The following is a 16,307-nucleotide window of genomic DNA, read 5'->3' as shown; positions in this document are numbered from 1 at the left end:
TGAATTTTCTCCCACAAATACGTCATTATACATTTCTTTAAAAGCATCATGACTTTAAATGACTCTAAAAATATGCTTAAGTACAATGCCATTATCATACCTAAAAATCAAGTTAACATTATTTAATACTCATCTATATTCAAATTCTTCCAAGTTTTTCAAAGTCATTGCTGTTGTTTCAATCAAGATCCAAAAAAGATCCACACATTGTATTTGAGTGGTAGACCTCTTAAGATTTTTCCTTGTGTAAACTTCACTCCTCTTATTTTTTGTGCCATTTATTTGTCAGAGAAATTGGATAATTTTACCCTGAGACCATGAAAGCAATTTTAGATTTTACTACTGTGAGTTTTTGTCCTTAGATTCTATCCCACCAGTGATATGCAGTAATACTAGCTTTATTAGTGTTACCAGCACTAGTTTATAATATATTTAGAACACAACTGTGCAAAAATTACCTATTTTAAAAATAAGAATCGGTTATATATTTTTAACAAACAATGCTTCTCCTTAACTCCCCAAAATTTCTAAAAATTTAATGATCATCTATATTTCTCTTTGATATTACACATTTAAATCTATTCTTTTTCTTAAATTTTCCTGATTCAGCAGTGCAGTATAGGTAAGAAAAACTGCTAAAAACAAACTCTCAAATCAGGAAAATATATTACAAATGTAAGCATGGGTGACTCTGGAAATATACTACAATGTAAAGAAAATAATTAACTAATAATGCAATCAAAATTATGTACTATTCCTAATCAGGACCATTAATCTTTTCTGTGAAATGAAAGTTATATGTTCAGGAGACAATGAGAAGGCACAGGTTGCTCTTTCAATTTTGTTTTTTACTTAAGATTTGGACAGATCAGAGCATTAGTAATAATAGCGGAAAATTTACCCAGAAAAGCAAGATTACTGGTTTATAAGAAAATGAAAACATAGATAAAGATTATTTCTAAATAAAGATTGAACAGTAGTATGAATACGATAAAAACTTTTCTTCTCTTTAGTTAGGCAGAAACTTGCCAGGTGATATCCAATGACGAAAACTGTATGGAATGGGAGCAAAGTCACTGACTCAGAGTCAGGCAGATCTAGGATGGATGCTCAGTTTTGTCACTTATTAGTTAGTGGACCTTAGTGAACTTACTGAATCTCTAAGGCTGTCTATTTGGTCATTACTAAAATACCATGCCACATATGTTTCTTCTGAGATTAAAAGTGTGAAAATAGTGTATGATTCATAAAACCACTTTTTTTTTAAAATAAAGTTTAAAAAGGTACACTACAATCTATGGTTCTGAAACTAGGGTAGGTATACTCGAACAGCATTCTAATCAACTCAGAAAATGAAAGTCACAGTAAATATTGAAAACAACGGAAAGCAATTTAAAATATCTCAAACAAGACTTACCACTTAATAGACTTTATATTAAGCATAATTGTTTGACATAAAACATTACACATGCACATTTCCTGCTTTGTGAAGTGTTCTTGGTACTAAATTTGTATCCTTTTCTATGTAAAGAAATTTATTTCTTGACTTGAAGAGTATGTATTTGAAGTGATCAAAAATACTACTTTACAGGCACCTCACGATAAGTTCCTAATTATAAATGTATTCATAAACACAGGATTTATTTTTCATTCTTTATCAGAAACCCAAATTATTCTGAAATGGGGGATTTTCTTCGACTTCACTACCTGTGCTCTGGGGTAGGAAGTTGGGGATAATCGGTTTCAGAAATTTGAACTCATTTGACCTGGAGCCTCCAGTCACACACACCTCATACTGGTAGCTCTGGGACAGGGTCCCGGTGCCACTCACGTCCACCAGATGTCCTGGAAAGGGGCCCTCGGGCACCGAGCAGCGACCCACCGAGGCCGCCCTGCTCCTCCTGCACAGCCGTACCGCCACGAACAGGAGCACCGAGAAGAGGAAGAGCGACGACACCGAGGCCAACGCCACGACCAGGTAGACAGTGAGCGAGTCGGCCTGGGCCTGGGCCGGGGCCGCCTCAGGGAGCGGCAGGTAGGGCTGGGAGAAGCCGTCCACCAGGAGCACGTGCAGCGTGGCGGTGGCCGAGCGCGGAGGCTCGCCATTGTCCTTGACCAGCACCACCAGCCTCTGCTTGGCCGCGTCGCGCTCGCTCAGCAGCCTGGCGGTGCGCACCTCGCCATTGTGCGCCCACATGCCGAATAGCCCGGGTTCCGTGGCCTTGAGCAGCTGGTACGACAGCCAGGCGTTCTGGCCCGAGTCGCCGTCCACCGCCACCACCTTGGTCACCAGATAGCCCGGCTCGGCCGCCCGGGGCACCAGCTCGGTGCAGGGCGCGGAGCCGTTCTGCAGCGGGTACAGCACGAAGGGCGAGTTGTCGTTGGCGTCCAGCACCAGCACGCGCACCAGCGCCTCGCTGCTCAGCGCCGGGGAGCCGCGGTCTGTGGCGCCCACGCGGAACTCGAACCCCTGCAGGGCCTCGTAGTCCAGCGACCTGAGGGCGAACAGGTGGCCGTTGTCCGCGTTGATGGAGACCAGGGAGGCGAGGGGCAGGTGCGGGTCCTGGGATGGCAGCAGCGAGTAGGTGACCTGGGCGTTGGTGCCTGAGTCTCTGTCTGTGGCGCTGATGCTGCCGATGTGCAGGGCGGGGCTGTTGTTCTCGCGGACGAACAGGGTGTAGGAAGTTTGGGTGAAGGCGGGGGCATTGTCATTGACGTCGGAGACCAGCACGGTTATGTTGTGCTCGGTTTTTAGCCTGGGGGTCCCCAGGTCGGTGACGGTGATGGTAATGTTGTACTCGGCTCTGCTCTCTCTGTCCAGCGGTCTCTCTGTTTCCAAAGTGTAGTAATTATTTACCGAAGATTTTAGCACGAATGGGATGTCTTCCGGGATAGAACAAACCATTTTTCCGTTGTCCCCAGAGTCTCTGTCTCGTATCCTGAAAACCATAACCACGGTCTCTGGAGTGTTTTCTGGGATTGGACTGGTAATTGATGACACAGTGATTTCAGGAGCATTGTCATTTACATCCATCACCTGAATTCTGACTGTAGATTTTCCAAAAAGTCCTCCCCCATCTGTGGCTTGAATGATTATTGAGTATGACTCAATTGCTTCAAAATCCAAAGGTGCTGTTAAAGTAATGTCTCCAGACTTTTGATTAATTTCAAATGTCTTGCGAATATCTTCTGAGGCATGGGAAAAGGTATAGGATATTTCACTGTTTGTTCCAGAGTCTAAATCTGAGGCTGAGACGGTCACAACCAGGGAGCCAAGGATGCTATTCTCCAGAATCTTCACCTCGTAAAAAGCCTGCTCAAACTCAGGGGAGTTGTCATTAATATCTACAACCACCACCCTGACCAAGGCAGTTCCAGACCTGGGAGGGGACCCGCCATCCAGAGCAGTGAGGATGAAACTGAGCTCCGGGAGCTCTTCATAATCCAGCGCCTTGTCCAGAACTAACTCAGGGTATTTCCTATTGTCTGGATTGACTCTTATTTTAACGTGGAAATGAGAGTTCGGATTTACTGTGTAGCTTTTTACAGCATTGATTCCTACATCTAAATCCTTTGCACTTTCAAGCAAGAACACAGCACCAACAGGACTGTTCTCTGGGATTTCTAAGAGCATTTCTTTTTCCAAGAAGACGGGAGAGTGATCATTTATATCCCTGACCTGGAGCTCAATTTGTAAAAACTGCGTGGGGTTTTTCATTAACACTTGGAAATACAGCACACAAGGCTCATTGGAGCCACAGAGCTCCTCCCTGTCTAGCATTTCGCTCAGGAGCAAATCCCCAGTGTTTCTGTCCAGCTGCAAACACTCTTTGTTATCATTAGAAACCACCCGAGCCCCCCGCGAAGACAGCTCACTCACCTCGAGTCCCAGGGTCTTTGCCAAATTTCCTACAAAGCTCCCGCTCTGCAATTCCTCCATCACCAAAAAGTTCCCAGTTTCAGAGCCCGCCTGAGACATTCCCAGCAAAACAAAGAAAAGCAGGACTTGCCTTATCTGCAGAGTGCCTGCCCCTCCGTTTTCCATAGCTTCTTTTCCAAAACCCCAAAATCTTCTTGCAGAATTGCCTCAGCGCCTCTTCGCAGTTGTGGGAAACGTGCCTCTGATCTGTCTACCAAATCCTCGGAAGCCTAAAGATTTTAACCTTGTTGAATGGCTTCTAGGTTCTCCCTTAAAGGATTGTTCTTTCTGTCTTCCCAGTTCTCCGCGTGTACTGGATAACAGGGTCTACAACATCCTCCAGGGTAATTTTTTTCTTGATATTATCCTGCAGCGCCACCACGCGTCTCCACAGATTTTCACAGTTTGATGAACACTACCTAAATTTTATTTACATAAATGTCCTCCAGAAGCAAATAAATATTGCGTTTAAATAATTCCTTCTGTTGAAGTAATTAAAAATATATTTTATCTTCCATAATAATCGTTTTATATTCTTTATAGTTTGTGATGATGATTTTGTTTTAAAGCATTTATTCAGTGTCTTTCCCCACTCTTCTCACAACCAAATGTGCTCAGTTGTGGTAAACACAGATACAAGATGTGATCCCTGGCTCCCAGGAATTCATAGTGTTTCTGAGACAATTGTAAGCCTGAAACAAGCAGGGTATAAGTGATTGTTGAGCTGAATGAAATTCTATTACTACTTGGCTTTCCTTACGTGATAAGGTAAAGGAAAGGTCATCTCAGAAATCCTTTCTGAAGTTATGAAACTGGATTAACCATGAGATGAGGCATATATAGGTCATCACAACAGCATAAAAAGGCACTTCTGTAGATTTCCTTAATAGCAATGAATTGTGAACAGGCAGAAAATGAAGCAAGAGATTGGGGTGGAACATGTTATGTAAACCCATCATTTAGGTCCAGTTTTTCATAATTTACAAAAAAAATTCATAAGTACACAAGCATGAGCAAGTTAGTTTAATTTAAAGCAGACTCTTATTCCTAAAGCTGGCTTGCCTTAGGTTCCCAAAATTTATTGTAGCCACAACTGTAGCTATCTGTTTTCTCTTTCAGCCCAGGAAGAGAAAGTAAGAGTCTATCCCTAAACATAGAACAAAAACCTAACTTTCACTCTGATTAGACCAAGTAAGATCATGTGTCTGCCACTGAAGCAATCATTGTTTCAAGAGGTATAGAATTATAGTTGGAGATTTTAGTCCTAGAATCTAAAGACCTGTCTCTGGCCATTACTGTGTTTTAATCCTGTCTGGGACCACCTCTTAAGCTTGGGAAGGTTTCAGTCCTAGCCGAAGTACCTCATTGGTACATAATGAGGGAGACTGTTTGCAACAGATGCTAAGGGCTCATCAGTGATATTCACTATAGAAAGTCTTAAAGTGCACTAAGAATGGATGGGAGAAGAATCCAACAAGTCTGCATTTTAAAATGTTAAATTCAATTAATATTCTTAAAAATGTAAGCTGGATACATGGTTGAAATAGTAATTGGTACAGAAGGGTAAAACTTGAAAAGTAGATGAATTGAGCACACACAATTAACCTCTCTTTTTAAAAAAAATGCACTAAAATGGCAGAAAAGTAATTAAAATGGTAGGAACTAACAAAGATTAAGAATACACAAGTGAAAACATACATTTTTCTATGACAGAAAGCAGGTGGAAGAGCAATTAACTTAGCAGTTCCAAAAAATGCCCCTAAAGTAAAGTTCCTGCATTGAAGATACTCACAAGAAACATAATCTCTTTTAAGCGCAAGATCTGGAGGAACCAGATGTTTAAGAAGACTGAAGTCAGTAAAGGATGGAAAAAAGTTATTAGTTGGAAGTATGTGTAGAGGATAATTGAATTCTCTGTTCTTCTCATCACCCTACATAGACGGAAACATAACTCACAGCCAGAAAATAGAAAGTTTATTCTCTGGAGAAATTTAATGGGACTTTCTCTAGTCTTGGGGATCTAGGCACAGCTGAGCACAAGTGTGAGGTGTCAAACTGAAAATAGGGAGAGTAAGCAAACCTTTGCATTTTGCATGGTGAGACTTCTAATCCCTCCTTTTCATGCAATGCTCTTAGACTGTAGGACACAAAGTGTATGCCTGACCCCTAGTCTATCCCCATAGTGTATATTGTAGAATTCTAACCTGGAGAATATGAAAGCCCGAATGAAGACACATATTAACATTTGGCATCTCATAAGGTAATAGACTTATCCTAGCATGGTTATATTAGAATGAAGCCCTGCCATCAACAGGTACTGTTCGCTCATAGAGTTGATTGTCAGCATTTTGATATATCATCCTTCTAAAATACAAGAAGATAGCCAAGGCATTTGAGGAAATGCCTGCAACATAACATAGAAAGACCAAAACTACCACCATCGCTATCATCAAGAAAAAAAAAAGGAACAATAATATAGAAAGCAGAAGAAAGCCTTTGAAAATGTCTGGTTAATATTCCCAGAGAAAGAAAATCTAATAAAAGCTAATACTTATTTAGTATTTACTCTATGCTACTCATTGTTCTAAGTGCCTCATAATGCATTTATCCATTTAATCTAAATAGTAACTGTATGAAGTATGTATTTATCCATTTAATCTAAATAGTAACTATATGAAGTACATATTCCTATTGTAAGATGAAGACTAGATTAGGACTTCAGTGCTTTTTACTAGCTATATTACCTTGGACAAGTTCTTAACTCCCCTTAGACTCACTTTCACTTTTAAAATGGATATATAATAATGATACTGCCTAATGCATTTTTAAAGAAAAGATTAATTATAAATGAGAGAAAATATTACATTTATAAATCTATGACAGGATGCCATGAAAAACATTCGGAGAACCAAAAACAACTCTTAAAAGTAAATATTTTTCAGTCATAAAGAAAAACTTATACATAAAACATTGAGTGATTAAATAAATTGTCCAAAAAATGGAATGAGAGGCAAAGAGAAAATAAGAAAGGAAAAATGGCTTGTAGTCTTATAGAGTCAATCTAGGAGGTCTAATATTTAACTGAGATTTTCGTTGAAGTGAGAATCCAGAAAACTCAGAGGAGAAATTATGAGTAAAACATACCAAGGAAATTCCTTTTAAAAAATTGTTTTTGTGTAGAGATAGGTTCCCACTATGTTGCCCAGGGTGGTCTCAAACTCGGGGCCTCAAATAATCCTGCCTCAGCTTCCCAAAGTACTGGGATTGCAGGTGTGAGTCACCACACCCAACCAAAATTTCTCAGAAATAAAATTGATAGTCTGAACATTAGCCAAGGGGTCTAGCACATGCCTGTAGTCCCAGCGACTTGCAAGGCTGAGGCAGAAGTAGCTCTCGAGTTAGAGCCTGCAGGGTGCTGTGATTGAGCCTATGAATAGCCACTGCACTCCAGCCTGGGTAACACAGTGAGACATCATCTTAAAAAAAAAAAAAAAAAAAGATAAACATGAACAGGGCATAGCGATATAACCAGATTAATCAACAAAGAGCCAGTACTAAGGTATTTTCAGAAGACCAGGGGAATTTTTTTCAATGCTCACAGAAAGAAAGAAAAAAAGGGGGGGAATCACATAAAAAGACACAGGAATCAGAATGGAATCAGTCTTCTGAACAGCAATTCTATATGCAGGCAATAAAAGGAGCAGCGCTTTTGAAATCTGAGGGAAAATTATTTTCAACCTAGAATGTTATGCCCAAACTATCAATCAAATAAAAAAAAAGAAAATAACAAAGCAAGCTCTCAAAAAGTTTTACTTCCTCTGTATCCATTTTTATGAAGGTACTGAGAGATGTGCATCAACAAAATAAGAGAGTAAACTAAGAAAGAAGAATGTACTGGATCTTATAAAAGAGGATCAACAAAGAAAAATATTTTTTAAAGTCCTAGGGTGACAGCCTATAGAGCAACCAGTATGAATGAAGTAGAGATCTGGGTGCAAGATCACCAAGAAATAAACATAATTGACAGGTATCTGATATATTTGAATATTTTGAGAAGAAAGAGATTCAAATTAGAGAATGTAAAGAAACTAATATTAGTAAATGGAAAATTATGTAAGTACAAAACAATTTTCAGTTCTAGGAAAAATGTTTCTCAAGAAAGGAAATTTAATCACACTACACTAATGTGTATTTTGAAGAAAGCTTAGCAATATGGACACTATTAGTTTAACTTAAAAAAAACTGTAGGCTGGGCACTGTGGCTCACGCCTGTAATCTCAACACTTTGGGAGGCTGAGGCAGGAGGATCAGCTGGGGTCAGGAGTTCAAGATGAGCCTGGCCAACATGGTGAAACCCCATCTCTACTAAAGCTACAAAACTAGCCAGGTGTGGTGGTGGGTGCCTGTAATCCCAGCTATTCAGGAGGCTGAGGCAGGAGAATCACTTGAACCTGGGAAGCAGAGGTTACAGTGAGCTGAGATCACACTACTGTACTCCAACCTGGGCGACAGAGTAAGACTCTGTCAAAAAAAAAAAAAAACTGTAACAATTTTATTGGGAGAATAGGAGAAAGGGAATGTGCAGTGCTTATATTGGTTTACATTAGTTGGAAAGAAAGTTAAATCTTTTTAAAAAAATACATAGCAAGAAGTGATTAAAATGTAAAATGAAGTAGCAAGATTTAACAGCAAAAACATATCATTTAGAAGTATTGAGGTAATTCTAGAAGAAGCCACTCAATAGAAGGGGACTGGAAATTAAAGAAAATATTGTTCTGTTCTTTTCTTTTCTTTCTTTCTTTTTTCTTTTTCTTTTTCTTTTTTTTTTTTTTTTTTTTGAGACGGAGTATCGCTCTGTCACCCAGGCTGGAGTGCAGTGGCAAGATCTTGGCTCACTGCAACCTCTGCCTCCTGGGTTCAAGTGATTCTCCTGTCTCAGCCTCCTGAGTAGCTGGGATTATAGGCACGCACAACCACACCCAGCTACTTCTTGTATTTTTTAGTTTAGATGGGGTTTCACTGTGTTGGCCAGGCTGGTCTTGAACTCCCGACCTCAGGTGACCCGCCCGCCTCAGCCTTCCAAAGTGCTGAGATTACAGGTGTGATCTAACCCACCCAGCCAAGCCACTGAGCCAGGCCTTGTTTTTCTTTCAACCTTTAGTTCATCTTGATTTTCACATTTGAAAATAATGAAATAAATTTACAAAATAAAAGGAAAAGTGAATATCTTTCCAACAGTCCACCAATATCCTCATCCCAAAATTATCAAAATGTTTTAGTATTCCTATTTATTTTCATGCAGTTTATTACATTTTGTTTGGATTATAAGCCATGATCTCTCTCTCTCTCTCTCTATATATATACACACACACACAAAAGCATTAAAAATATTAGCCAAGTAAGTGTAGTGTATTTAAGAAAATAATACAAGCACAAAGTTAGTATTGAAGTATAATATTGATCACAAAATAATATTTAATTTACCATGAGCACATTAATAATGAAATGTTTCTCTTTAAATGCTGTGATTTAGAACTAGATGATGTGGCTTTTTAAATGAATAAATAGAATGTTAGAATAAGGTTGGAAGGGCAGATATGACTTCTCCCATGAAGAAACTACAATACACAGGTGGTTAGGATCATAGGATGCAGACAGTGAAAAATACTAGGGGAGCCTGGGCACGGTGGCTCACGCCTGTAATCCCAGCTTTTTGGGAGGCTGAGGCGGAAGGATCACTGATATCAAGAGTTAGAGACCAGCCTGACCAACATGGTGAAACCCCGTCTCTACTAAAAATGCAAAATTAGCTGGGTGTGGTGGTACACCTGTAATCCCAGCTACTCGGGAGGCTGAGGCAGGAGAACCCGGGAGGCAGAGATTGCAGTGAGCTGAGATCACGCCATTGCACTCCAGCCTGGGCGACAAGAGTGAAACATCGTCTCAAAAAAACAAAACAAAACAAAAAAACCTAAGAGAAAAATCAAAGTCAGTTTTCTAGAATAAGAAATAATAATCAGTAAATTATTGTACACTTGGAAAGGATTAAAACCTTAAAATTATTCATTAGAAATGGATTAACTACCTGTTACTTAATATAAAAAGGATTTACAATGTTATTCACAATGATATGCAATACTTGAAAATTGAAAATAGGCCTGGCTGCCTGTAATCCCAGCACTTTGGGAGGCTGAGGGGAGTGCATCCCTTGAGCTCAAAAGTTAAAGACCAGCCTAAGAAATATGGTGACGATCCATCTCTACAAAAAATACAAGAAGTAGCCGGGCATGGTGGCACACGCCTGTAGTCCCAGCTACTTGGAGGCGGAGGTGGGCTGGTCTCTTGAGCCCAGGAGGCAGAGGTTGCAGTGAGCTGAGATCCTGCCACTGACCTCCAGTCTGGGTGACTAAGACTCTGTATCAAAAAAACGAAAAGAAAAGAAAAGGCCGGGCGCAGTGGCTCACACCTGTAATCCCAGCACTTTGGGAGGCCGTGGCGGGTGGAACATGAGGTCAAGAGTTTAAGACCTGCCTGGCCAACGTGGTGAAACCCCGTCTCTACTAAAGATTAAAAAAAAAAAAAATTTAGCCGGGCGTGGTGGTGGGCGCCTGTAATGCCAGCTACTCGGGAGGCTGATGCAGGAGAATTGCTTGAACCCGAGAGGCGGAGGGTGCAGTGAGCTGAGATCACACCATTGCACTCCAGCCAGGGCGACAGAACGAGACTCGGTCTCAAAAAAAAAAAAAAAAAAGTTGGGGGAGAAAAGAAAAAATTAAAAATACAATTACTCGTATTGCATAATAACGTAACTAGTTTAAGACTAAATAATATTGATATGGTTACATAAAACTAAAAAAGTACATGAAAATGTAAATAGCATTCTTACTAAAAATTAAATCCAAAGCTATTTCGAAAGGTGGAGTTTTCTTCACTATTCTTCCCAAGACCTTTTGCCTGGATATTAGGGATAACCGGTTTTAGGAACTTGAATTCATTTGTCTCGGAACCTCCCGTCAGACACACCTCGTACTGGTAGCTCTGGGAAAGGGTCCCGGTGCCGCTCACGTCCACCAGATGCCCTGGAAAGGGGCCCTTAGGCACCGAGCAGCGACCCACCGAGGCCGCCCTGCTCCTCCTGCACAGCCGCACCGCCACGAACAGGAGTACCGAGAAGAGGAAGAGCGACGACACCGAGGCCAACGCCACCACCAAGTAGACGGTGAGCGAGTCGGCCTGGGCCTGGGCCGGTGCCGCCTCAGGGAGCGGCAGGTAGGGCTGGGAGAAGCCGTCCACCAGGAGCACGTGCAGCGTGGCGGTGGCCGAGCGCGGAGGCTCGCCATTGTCCTTGACCAGCACCACCAGCCTCTGCTTGGCCGCGTCGCGCTCGTTCAGCAGCCTGGCGGTGCGCACCTCGCCATTGTGCGCCCACACGCCGAACAGCCCGGGCTCCGTGGCCTTGAGCAGCTGGTACGACAGCCAGGCGTTCTGGCCCGAGTCGCCGTCCACCGCCACCACCTTGGTCACCAGGTAGCCCAGCTCGGCCGCCCGGGGCACCAGCTCGGTGCAGGGCGCGGAGCCGTTCTGCAGCGGGTACAGCACGAAGGGCGAGTTGTCGTTGGCGTCCAGCACCAGCACGCGCACCAGCGCCTCGCTGCTCAGCGCCGGGGAGCCGCGGTCTGTGGCGCCCACGCGAAACTCGAACTCCCGTAGGGCCTCGTAGTCCAGCGACCTGAGGGCGAACAGGTGGCCGTTGTCTGCGTTGATGGAGACCAGGGAGGCGAGGGGCAGGTGCAGGTCCTGGGGCGGGAGTAGCGAGTAGTTGACCTGGGCGTTGGTGCCTGAGTCTCTGTCTGTGGCGCTGACACTGCCGATGTGCAGGGCGGGGCTGTTGTTCTCGCGGACGAACAGGGTGTAGGAGGTTTGGGTGAAGGTGGGGGCGTTGTCATTGACGTCAGAGACCAACACAGTTGTGTTGTGCTCGGTTTTCAGCCTGGGTATCCCCAAGTCAGTGACGGTGATGGTGATATTGTACTCGGCTGTGCTCTCTCTGTCCAGTGGTCTCTCTGTTTCCAACGTGTAGTAATTCTCAACTGAAGATTTTAGCACGAATGGGAGGTCTTCCGGAATGGAACAAACAATTCTTCCGTTGTCCCCAGAGTCTATATCTTGGATACTAAAAACCATAACCACGGTCTCTGGCGTATTTTCTGGGATTGGACTGGTAATTGATGACACAGTGATTTCAGGAGCATTGTCATTTACATCTATCACCTGAATTATGACTGTAGATTTTCCAAAAAGTCCTCCCCCATCTGTGGCTTGAATGATTATTGAGTATGACTCAATCGTTTCAAAATCCAGAGGTGCTGTTAAAGTAATTTCTCCAGACTTTTGATGAATTTCAAATGTCTTGCGAATATCTTCTGAGGCATGGGATAAGGTATAGCATATTTCACCATTTGTTCCAGAGTCTAAATCCCAAGCTGAGACAATCAAAATCAGCGAGCCAAGGATGCTATTCTCCCGAATCTTCACCTCATAAAAAGCCTGCTCAAATTCAGGGGAGTTGTCATTAATGTCCACAACCACCACCCTGACCAAGGCAGTTCCAGACCTGGGAGGGGACCCACCATCCAGAGCAGTGAGGATGAAACTGAGCTCCGGGAGCTCTTCATAATCCAGCGACTTGTCCAGAACTAACTCGGGGTATTTCCTATTGTCTGGAATGACTCTCATTTTAATGTGAAAATGAGAGTTGGGGCTTATTGTGTAGCTTTTTACAGCATTGATTCCTACATCTAAATCCTTCGCGCTTTCTAGTAAGAACACAGCACCAACAGGACTGTTCTCTGGGATTTCTAGGAGCATTTGTTTTTCCAAGAAGATGGGAGAGTGATCATTTATATCGCTGACCTGAAGCTCAATTTGTAAAAACTGCGTGGGGTTTTGCATTAACACCTGGAAATGTAGCACGCAAGGCTCGATGGAACCGCAGAGCTCCTCCCTGTCTAGTGTTTCACTTAAGAGCAAATCCCCAGTGTTTATGTCCAGCTGCAAACGCTGTTTCTTATCATTAGAGACCACCCGAGCCCCCCGTGAGGACAGTTCTCTCACCTTCAGCCCCAGGTCCTTTGCCAGATTGCCTACAAAACTCCCGCTCTGCATTTCTTCTGCCACGGAAAAGCTCCAGGTTTCAGAGCCCGCCTGAGACATTCCCAGCAAAACAAAGAGAAGCAGGACTTGCCTTATCTGCTGAGTGCGTGTCCCTCCGTTCTCCATAGTTCCTTTCTTGTAGGCTTCTTGAAGAAAGGCTTCAGCTCTGCGGAACGCGTCTCTAACTTGTCCACCAAATCCTCTGTGGTCTAAGGATTTTAACCCTGTTGAATGGTTTCCAGGTCACCCTCTTGAAGGCTTGTTGTTTCTGTCTTCTGATTCTCTGTGTGCACTGGATATCAGTGTTCACAACGCCATCCAGTGAATATATTTTTCACGATGTTATCCTGCAGCGCCACCAAGTGTCTCCATAGATTTTCACAGTTTGGTGAAAGCTACCTAAATTCCATTCACTTATATGTCCTCCGGAAACAAATATTGTTTTATTCATTGTGTTCAAGTGATTACAAATATATTGCACGTTCTGTAATAATTATTTCATATTCTCTTTAGTTTGATATGCTGTTAATATTCATCTTAAAGCATTTATCTTTCCCCCTTCTCCACACAACCAAACGTGCTTAGTTGTGGTGAATACAGAAATACAAGATGTGATTCCTGGCTCCCAGTGGTTTGTAATCTTTCTGAGAAGATTGGAAACATAAAACAACCATAATATTTTTAAGCTGTACAAAATTCTATCACTACTTGACTTTCCTTAGGTGGTAATGAAAAGGCAAACTATACATGGGTCATTTTAGAAGTCCTCTCAGAGGATATGAAACTGGATTAACCATGAGATGGGACATACTTTGATAGTTATGAAAGCACAAGAAGGCATTTATATAGATTTCCTTGGTAGCAAGGAATTGTGAACTGCTAGAAAGTAAAGTAAGATATTGGGAGTAGAACACATTATGAGAATCCTTGATTTAGTTCCAGCTTCTCAAAAAATAATAAATACACAAGCACAAGCATGTTAGTTTCATTTAAAGCAGGCTTATTTCTAAGACTGCCCTCCCTCAGTTTCCCAAGATTTATTCCAGCAACATCTATGGCTATCTGCTTTGTTTTTCAGCTCAAGAAGACAGAATGAGACATATTTTCTTCCTCAATAATAGAACAAAATCTTAGCCTTCATTCTGATTAGAACAACTGAGAGCACTTCAGCCTGTTACTGAAGAAATCAGTGTCTCAAGACATATAGGATTAAAGGTAGAGATTATAGTCCCAGAATCTAAAGACTCCATCTTTGACCCTTTGTTTTAATCCAGGCAGAGATTGCCCCTTAAACTTGAGGTGGTTTCAGTCCTAGCCAAAGTGCATGGCATAATGAGGGAGATAGTTGGAATAGGTGCTTGGAAACTACCAATGGTATCCACTATTAGACATCTCAAAGTACTCTCAATAATGGAGGACATCTAAGAAGTCTGCTTTTAAAAATTCTAATTTCAAATTACATTCACAAAAATGTGAACTAGATACATGGTTGAAAAATTATCAGTGCAGAAGAGTAGAAATTGAATAGTATGTGGATTGACTATACAATTATTCTTCCTTCTTCTTAACCCCTCTCTAAAATGACAGAAAAGTAATAAAAGGTATGAATTCACAAAGACTAAGAATACATAAGTAAATACACAAATTATTTGATGATAGAAAGCAGATGAAAGAGCAATTGACAATAGTTCCAAGAAATGTCTAAAATAAAGTTCCTTCATTGGAGATACTAAAAATAAACTACTGGGTTTTCCCTACATAATCCTAGTAGGTACCAGACTTGGAGGAACCAGGTGTATAAGAAGGCTGAAGTCAAGTAAGGGCTTAAAAAAGAAGTTATTAGTTGAAAGTATGTATATAGGATAGTTGAATTCTCTGGTCTTTTCACCATCATACAGAGACAAGAAAATAACTGAGATCCAGAGAATGGAAAGCTTATACTCTGGAGAAATTAGATTATATTCTGGAGAAATTATACCATCTCCAGTCTTGGAAACCCCAGGCAGAGCTGAGTGAAAGTAGGAGGTATGAAACTAAAGACAGGGAGATTAGGCAAAACACTGCCTTCTGTATTGTGAGACTCCTAGCCATGATACTCTCAGATTGTAGGACACAAGATATATGCCTGACATCTTCCCCATCGCACCCAAAACATTGAATATTGTAGAATTCTATCCTGGGGAATATGAAAGGCGCAGATAAAGACTTACATGTACTGATATGTGGGGGTTTCCCAAGGTAGTAGCTCTATCCTAGCATGGTTACATTAGAGTGAAGCCCTGTCATCAATACTCATGAAGTGTTGACTGTCAGCATTTGCTGTGTCATCATTCATATATATAATAAGACAGTCAAAGATAACAAGACATTTGAGAAAATGCCTATAACATGAAATAGAAAGGCCAAAACTGTAATACTACCGCCACGCACAAAAAGCAACAGGAGGGAATAGATATAATTCAGAAAACAAAAGAAAGCCTTTTAAAATGTCTGATTAGTATCCCCAGAGAAACAAAATGTAATAAGAGCTAACACTTATTGACTTATTCTAAGTTCATTATTCTAGTGCCTCATATGGATTTACCTAGTTGATGTTAACAGTAACCCTATCAAGTACGTATTTATATCTGGAAGACAAAGAATAGCTTAGGGCTTAAGTGCCCCTTACTAGCTATATAGCCTTAGGCAAATTCTTAAGTTCCCTTTGATTCACTTGCAAGTTTAAAATAGGTATAATAATAACTCTTACTATATAATGCATTTTTAAAGAATAAATAGATTAATTATAGATGAAAGAAGATTTACATTTGCAAATTTGTAATAGGATGTTATGAAAAACCAAGAGCTCTTAAAAATAAATATTTGCTATCCAAAAAGAAAAACTTAAATATGGAGATTGGATGATTAAATAAATTGTCTAATAAGTAGAACAAGAGATGGAAAAGAAGAAAAAAATTATAATTTAGAGTCTCAGAAAATCAACACAGGAGGTGCAATATTTAATGAGATTCTGGTTAAAGTGAGACTGTAGAAAACTCAATGGATAAATTATTACTAAAACATAACAAGAAAATTTCTCAGAACTTACAGTAAGAGTCTATATGTTAACAGGGTATGCCTGCATGGCCAGATTAATAAATAAAATGCCTGTATTAAGGTCTTTTCAGATTACCAGGAAAAAGTTTTTCAATGCTTCCAGGAAAGGAGGTAAGAGAGAAGGACACAAAGAGAGGTG

The 16,307-nt window shown here is 41.2% G+C and overlaps 2 protein-coding genes across 2 annotated transcripts; both read right to left on the bottom strand.

The window, feature by feature from the left end:
* Positions 1-827: 827 nt before the first annotated feature.
* Positions 828-4,045, bottom strand: PCDHB12 (protocadherin beta 12). The gene has a single exon (XM_055389228.2). It carries the CDS (start codon positions 4,043-4,045, stop codon positions 1,658-1,660), a length of 2,388 nt encoding a protein of 795 aa, XP_055245203.2. The 3' UTR covers positions 828-1,657.
* A 5,145-nt stretch (positions 4,046-9,190) lies between these two features.
* Positions 9,191-13,402, bottom strand: PCDHB11 (protocadherin beta 11). Its single transcript, XM_031010858.3, has one exon. It carries the CDS (start codon positions 13,196-13,198, stop codon positions 10,805-10,807), a length of 2,394 nt encoding a protein of 797 aa, XP_030866718.2. The 5' UTR covers positions 13,199-13,402; the 3' UTR covers positions 9,191-10,804.
* Between the last annotated feature and the right edge of the window lie 2,905 nt (positions 13,403-16,307).

This window comes from Gorilla gorilla, chromosome 4 (genome assembly GCF_029281585.2).
Source record: "Gorilla gorilla gorilla isolate KB3781 chromosome 4, NHGRI_mGorGor1-v2.1_pri, whole genome shotgun sequence".
NCBI lineage: Eukaryota > Metazoa > Chordata > Mammalia > Primates > Hominidae > Gorilla > Gorilla gorilla.
Note: the sequence above shows the minus strand (reverse complement) of the source record. Positions and strands in the feature narration are given on the sequence as shown.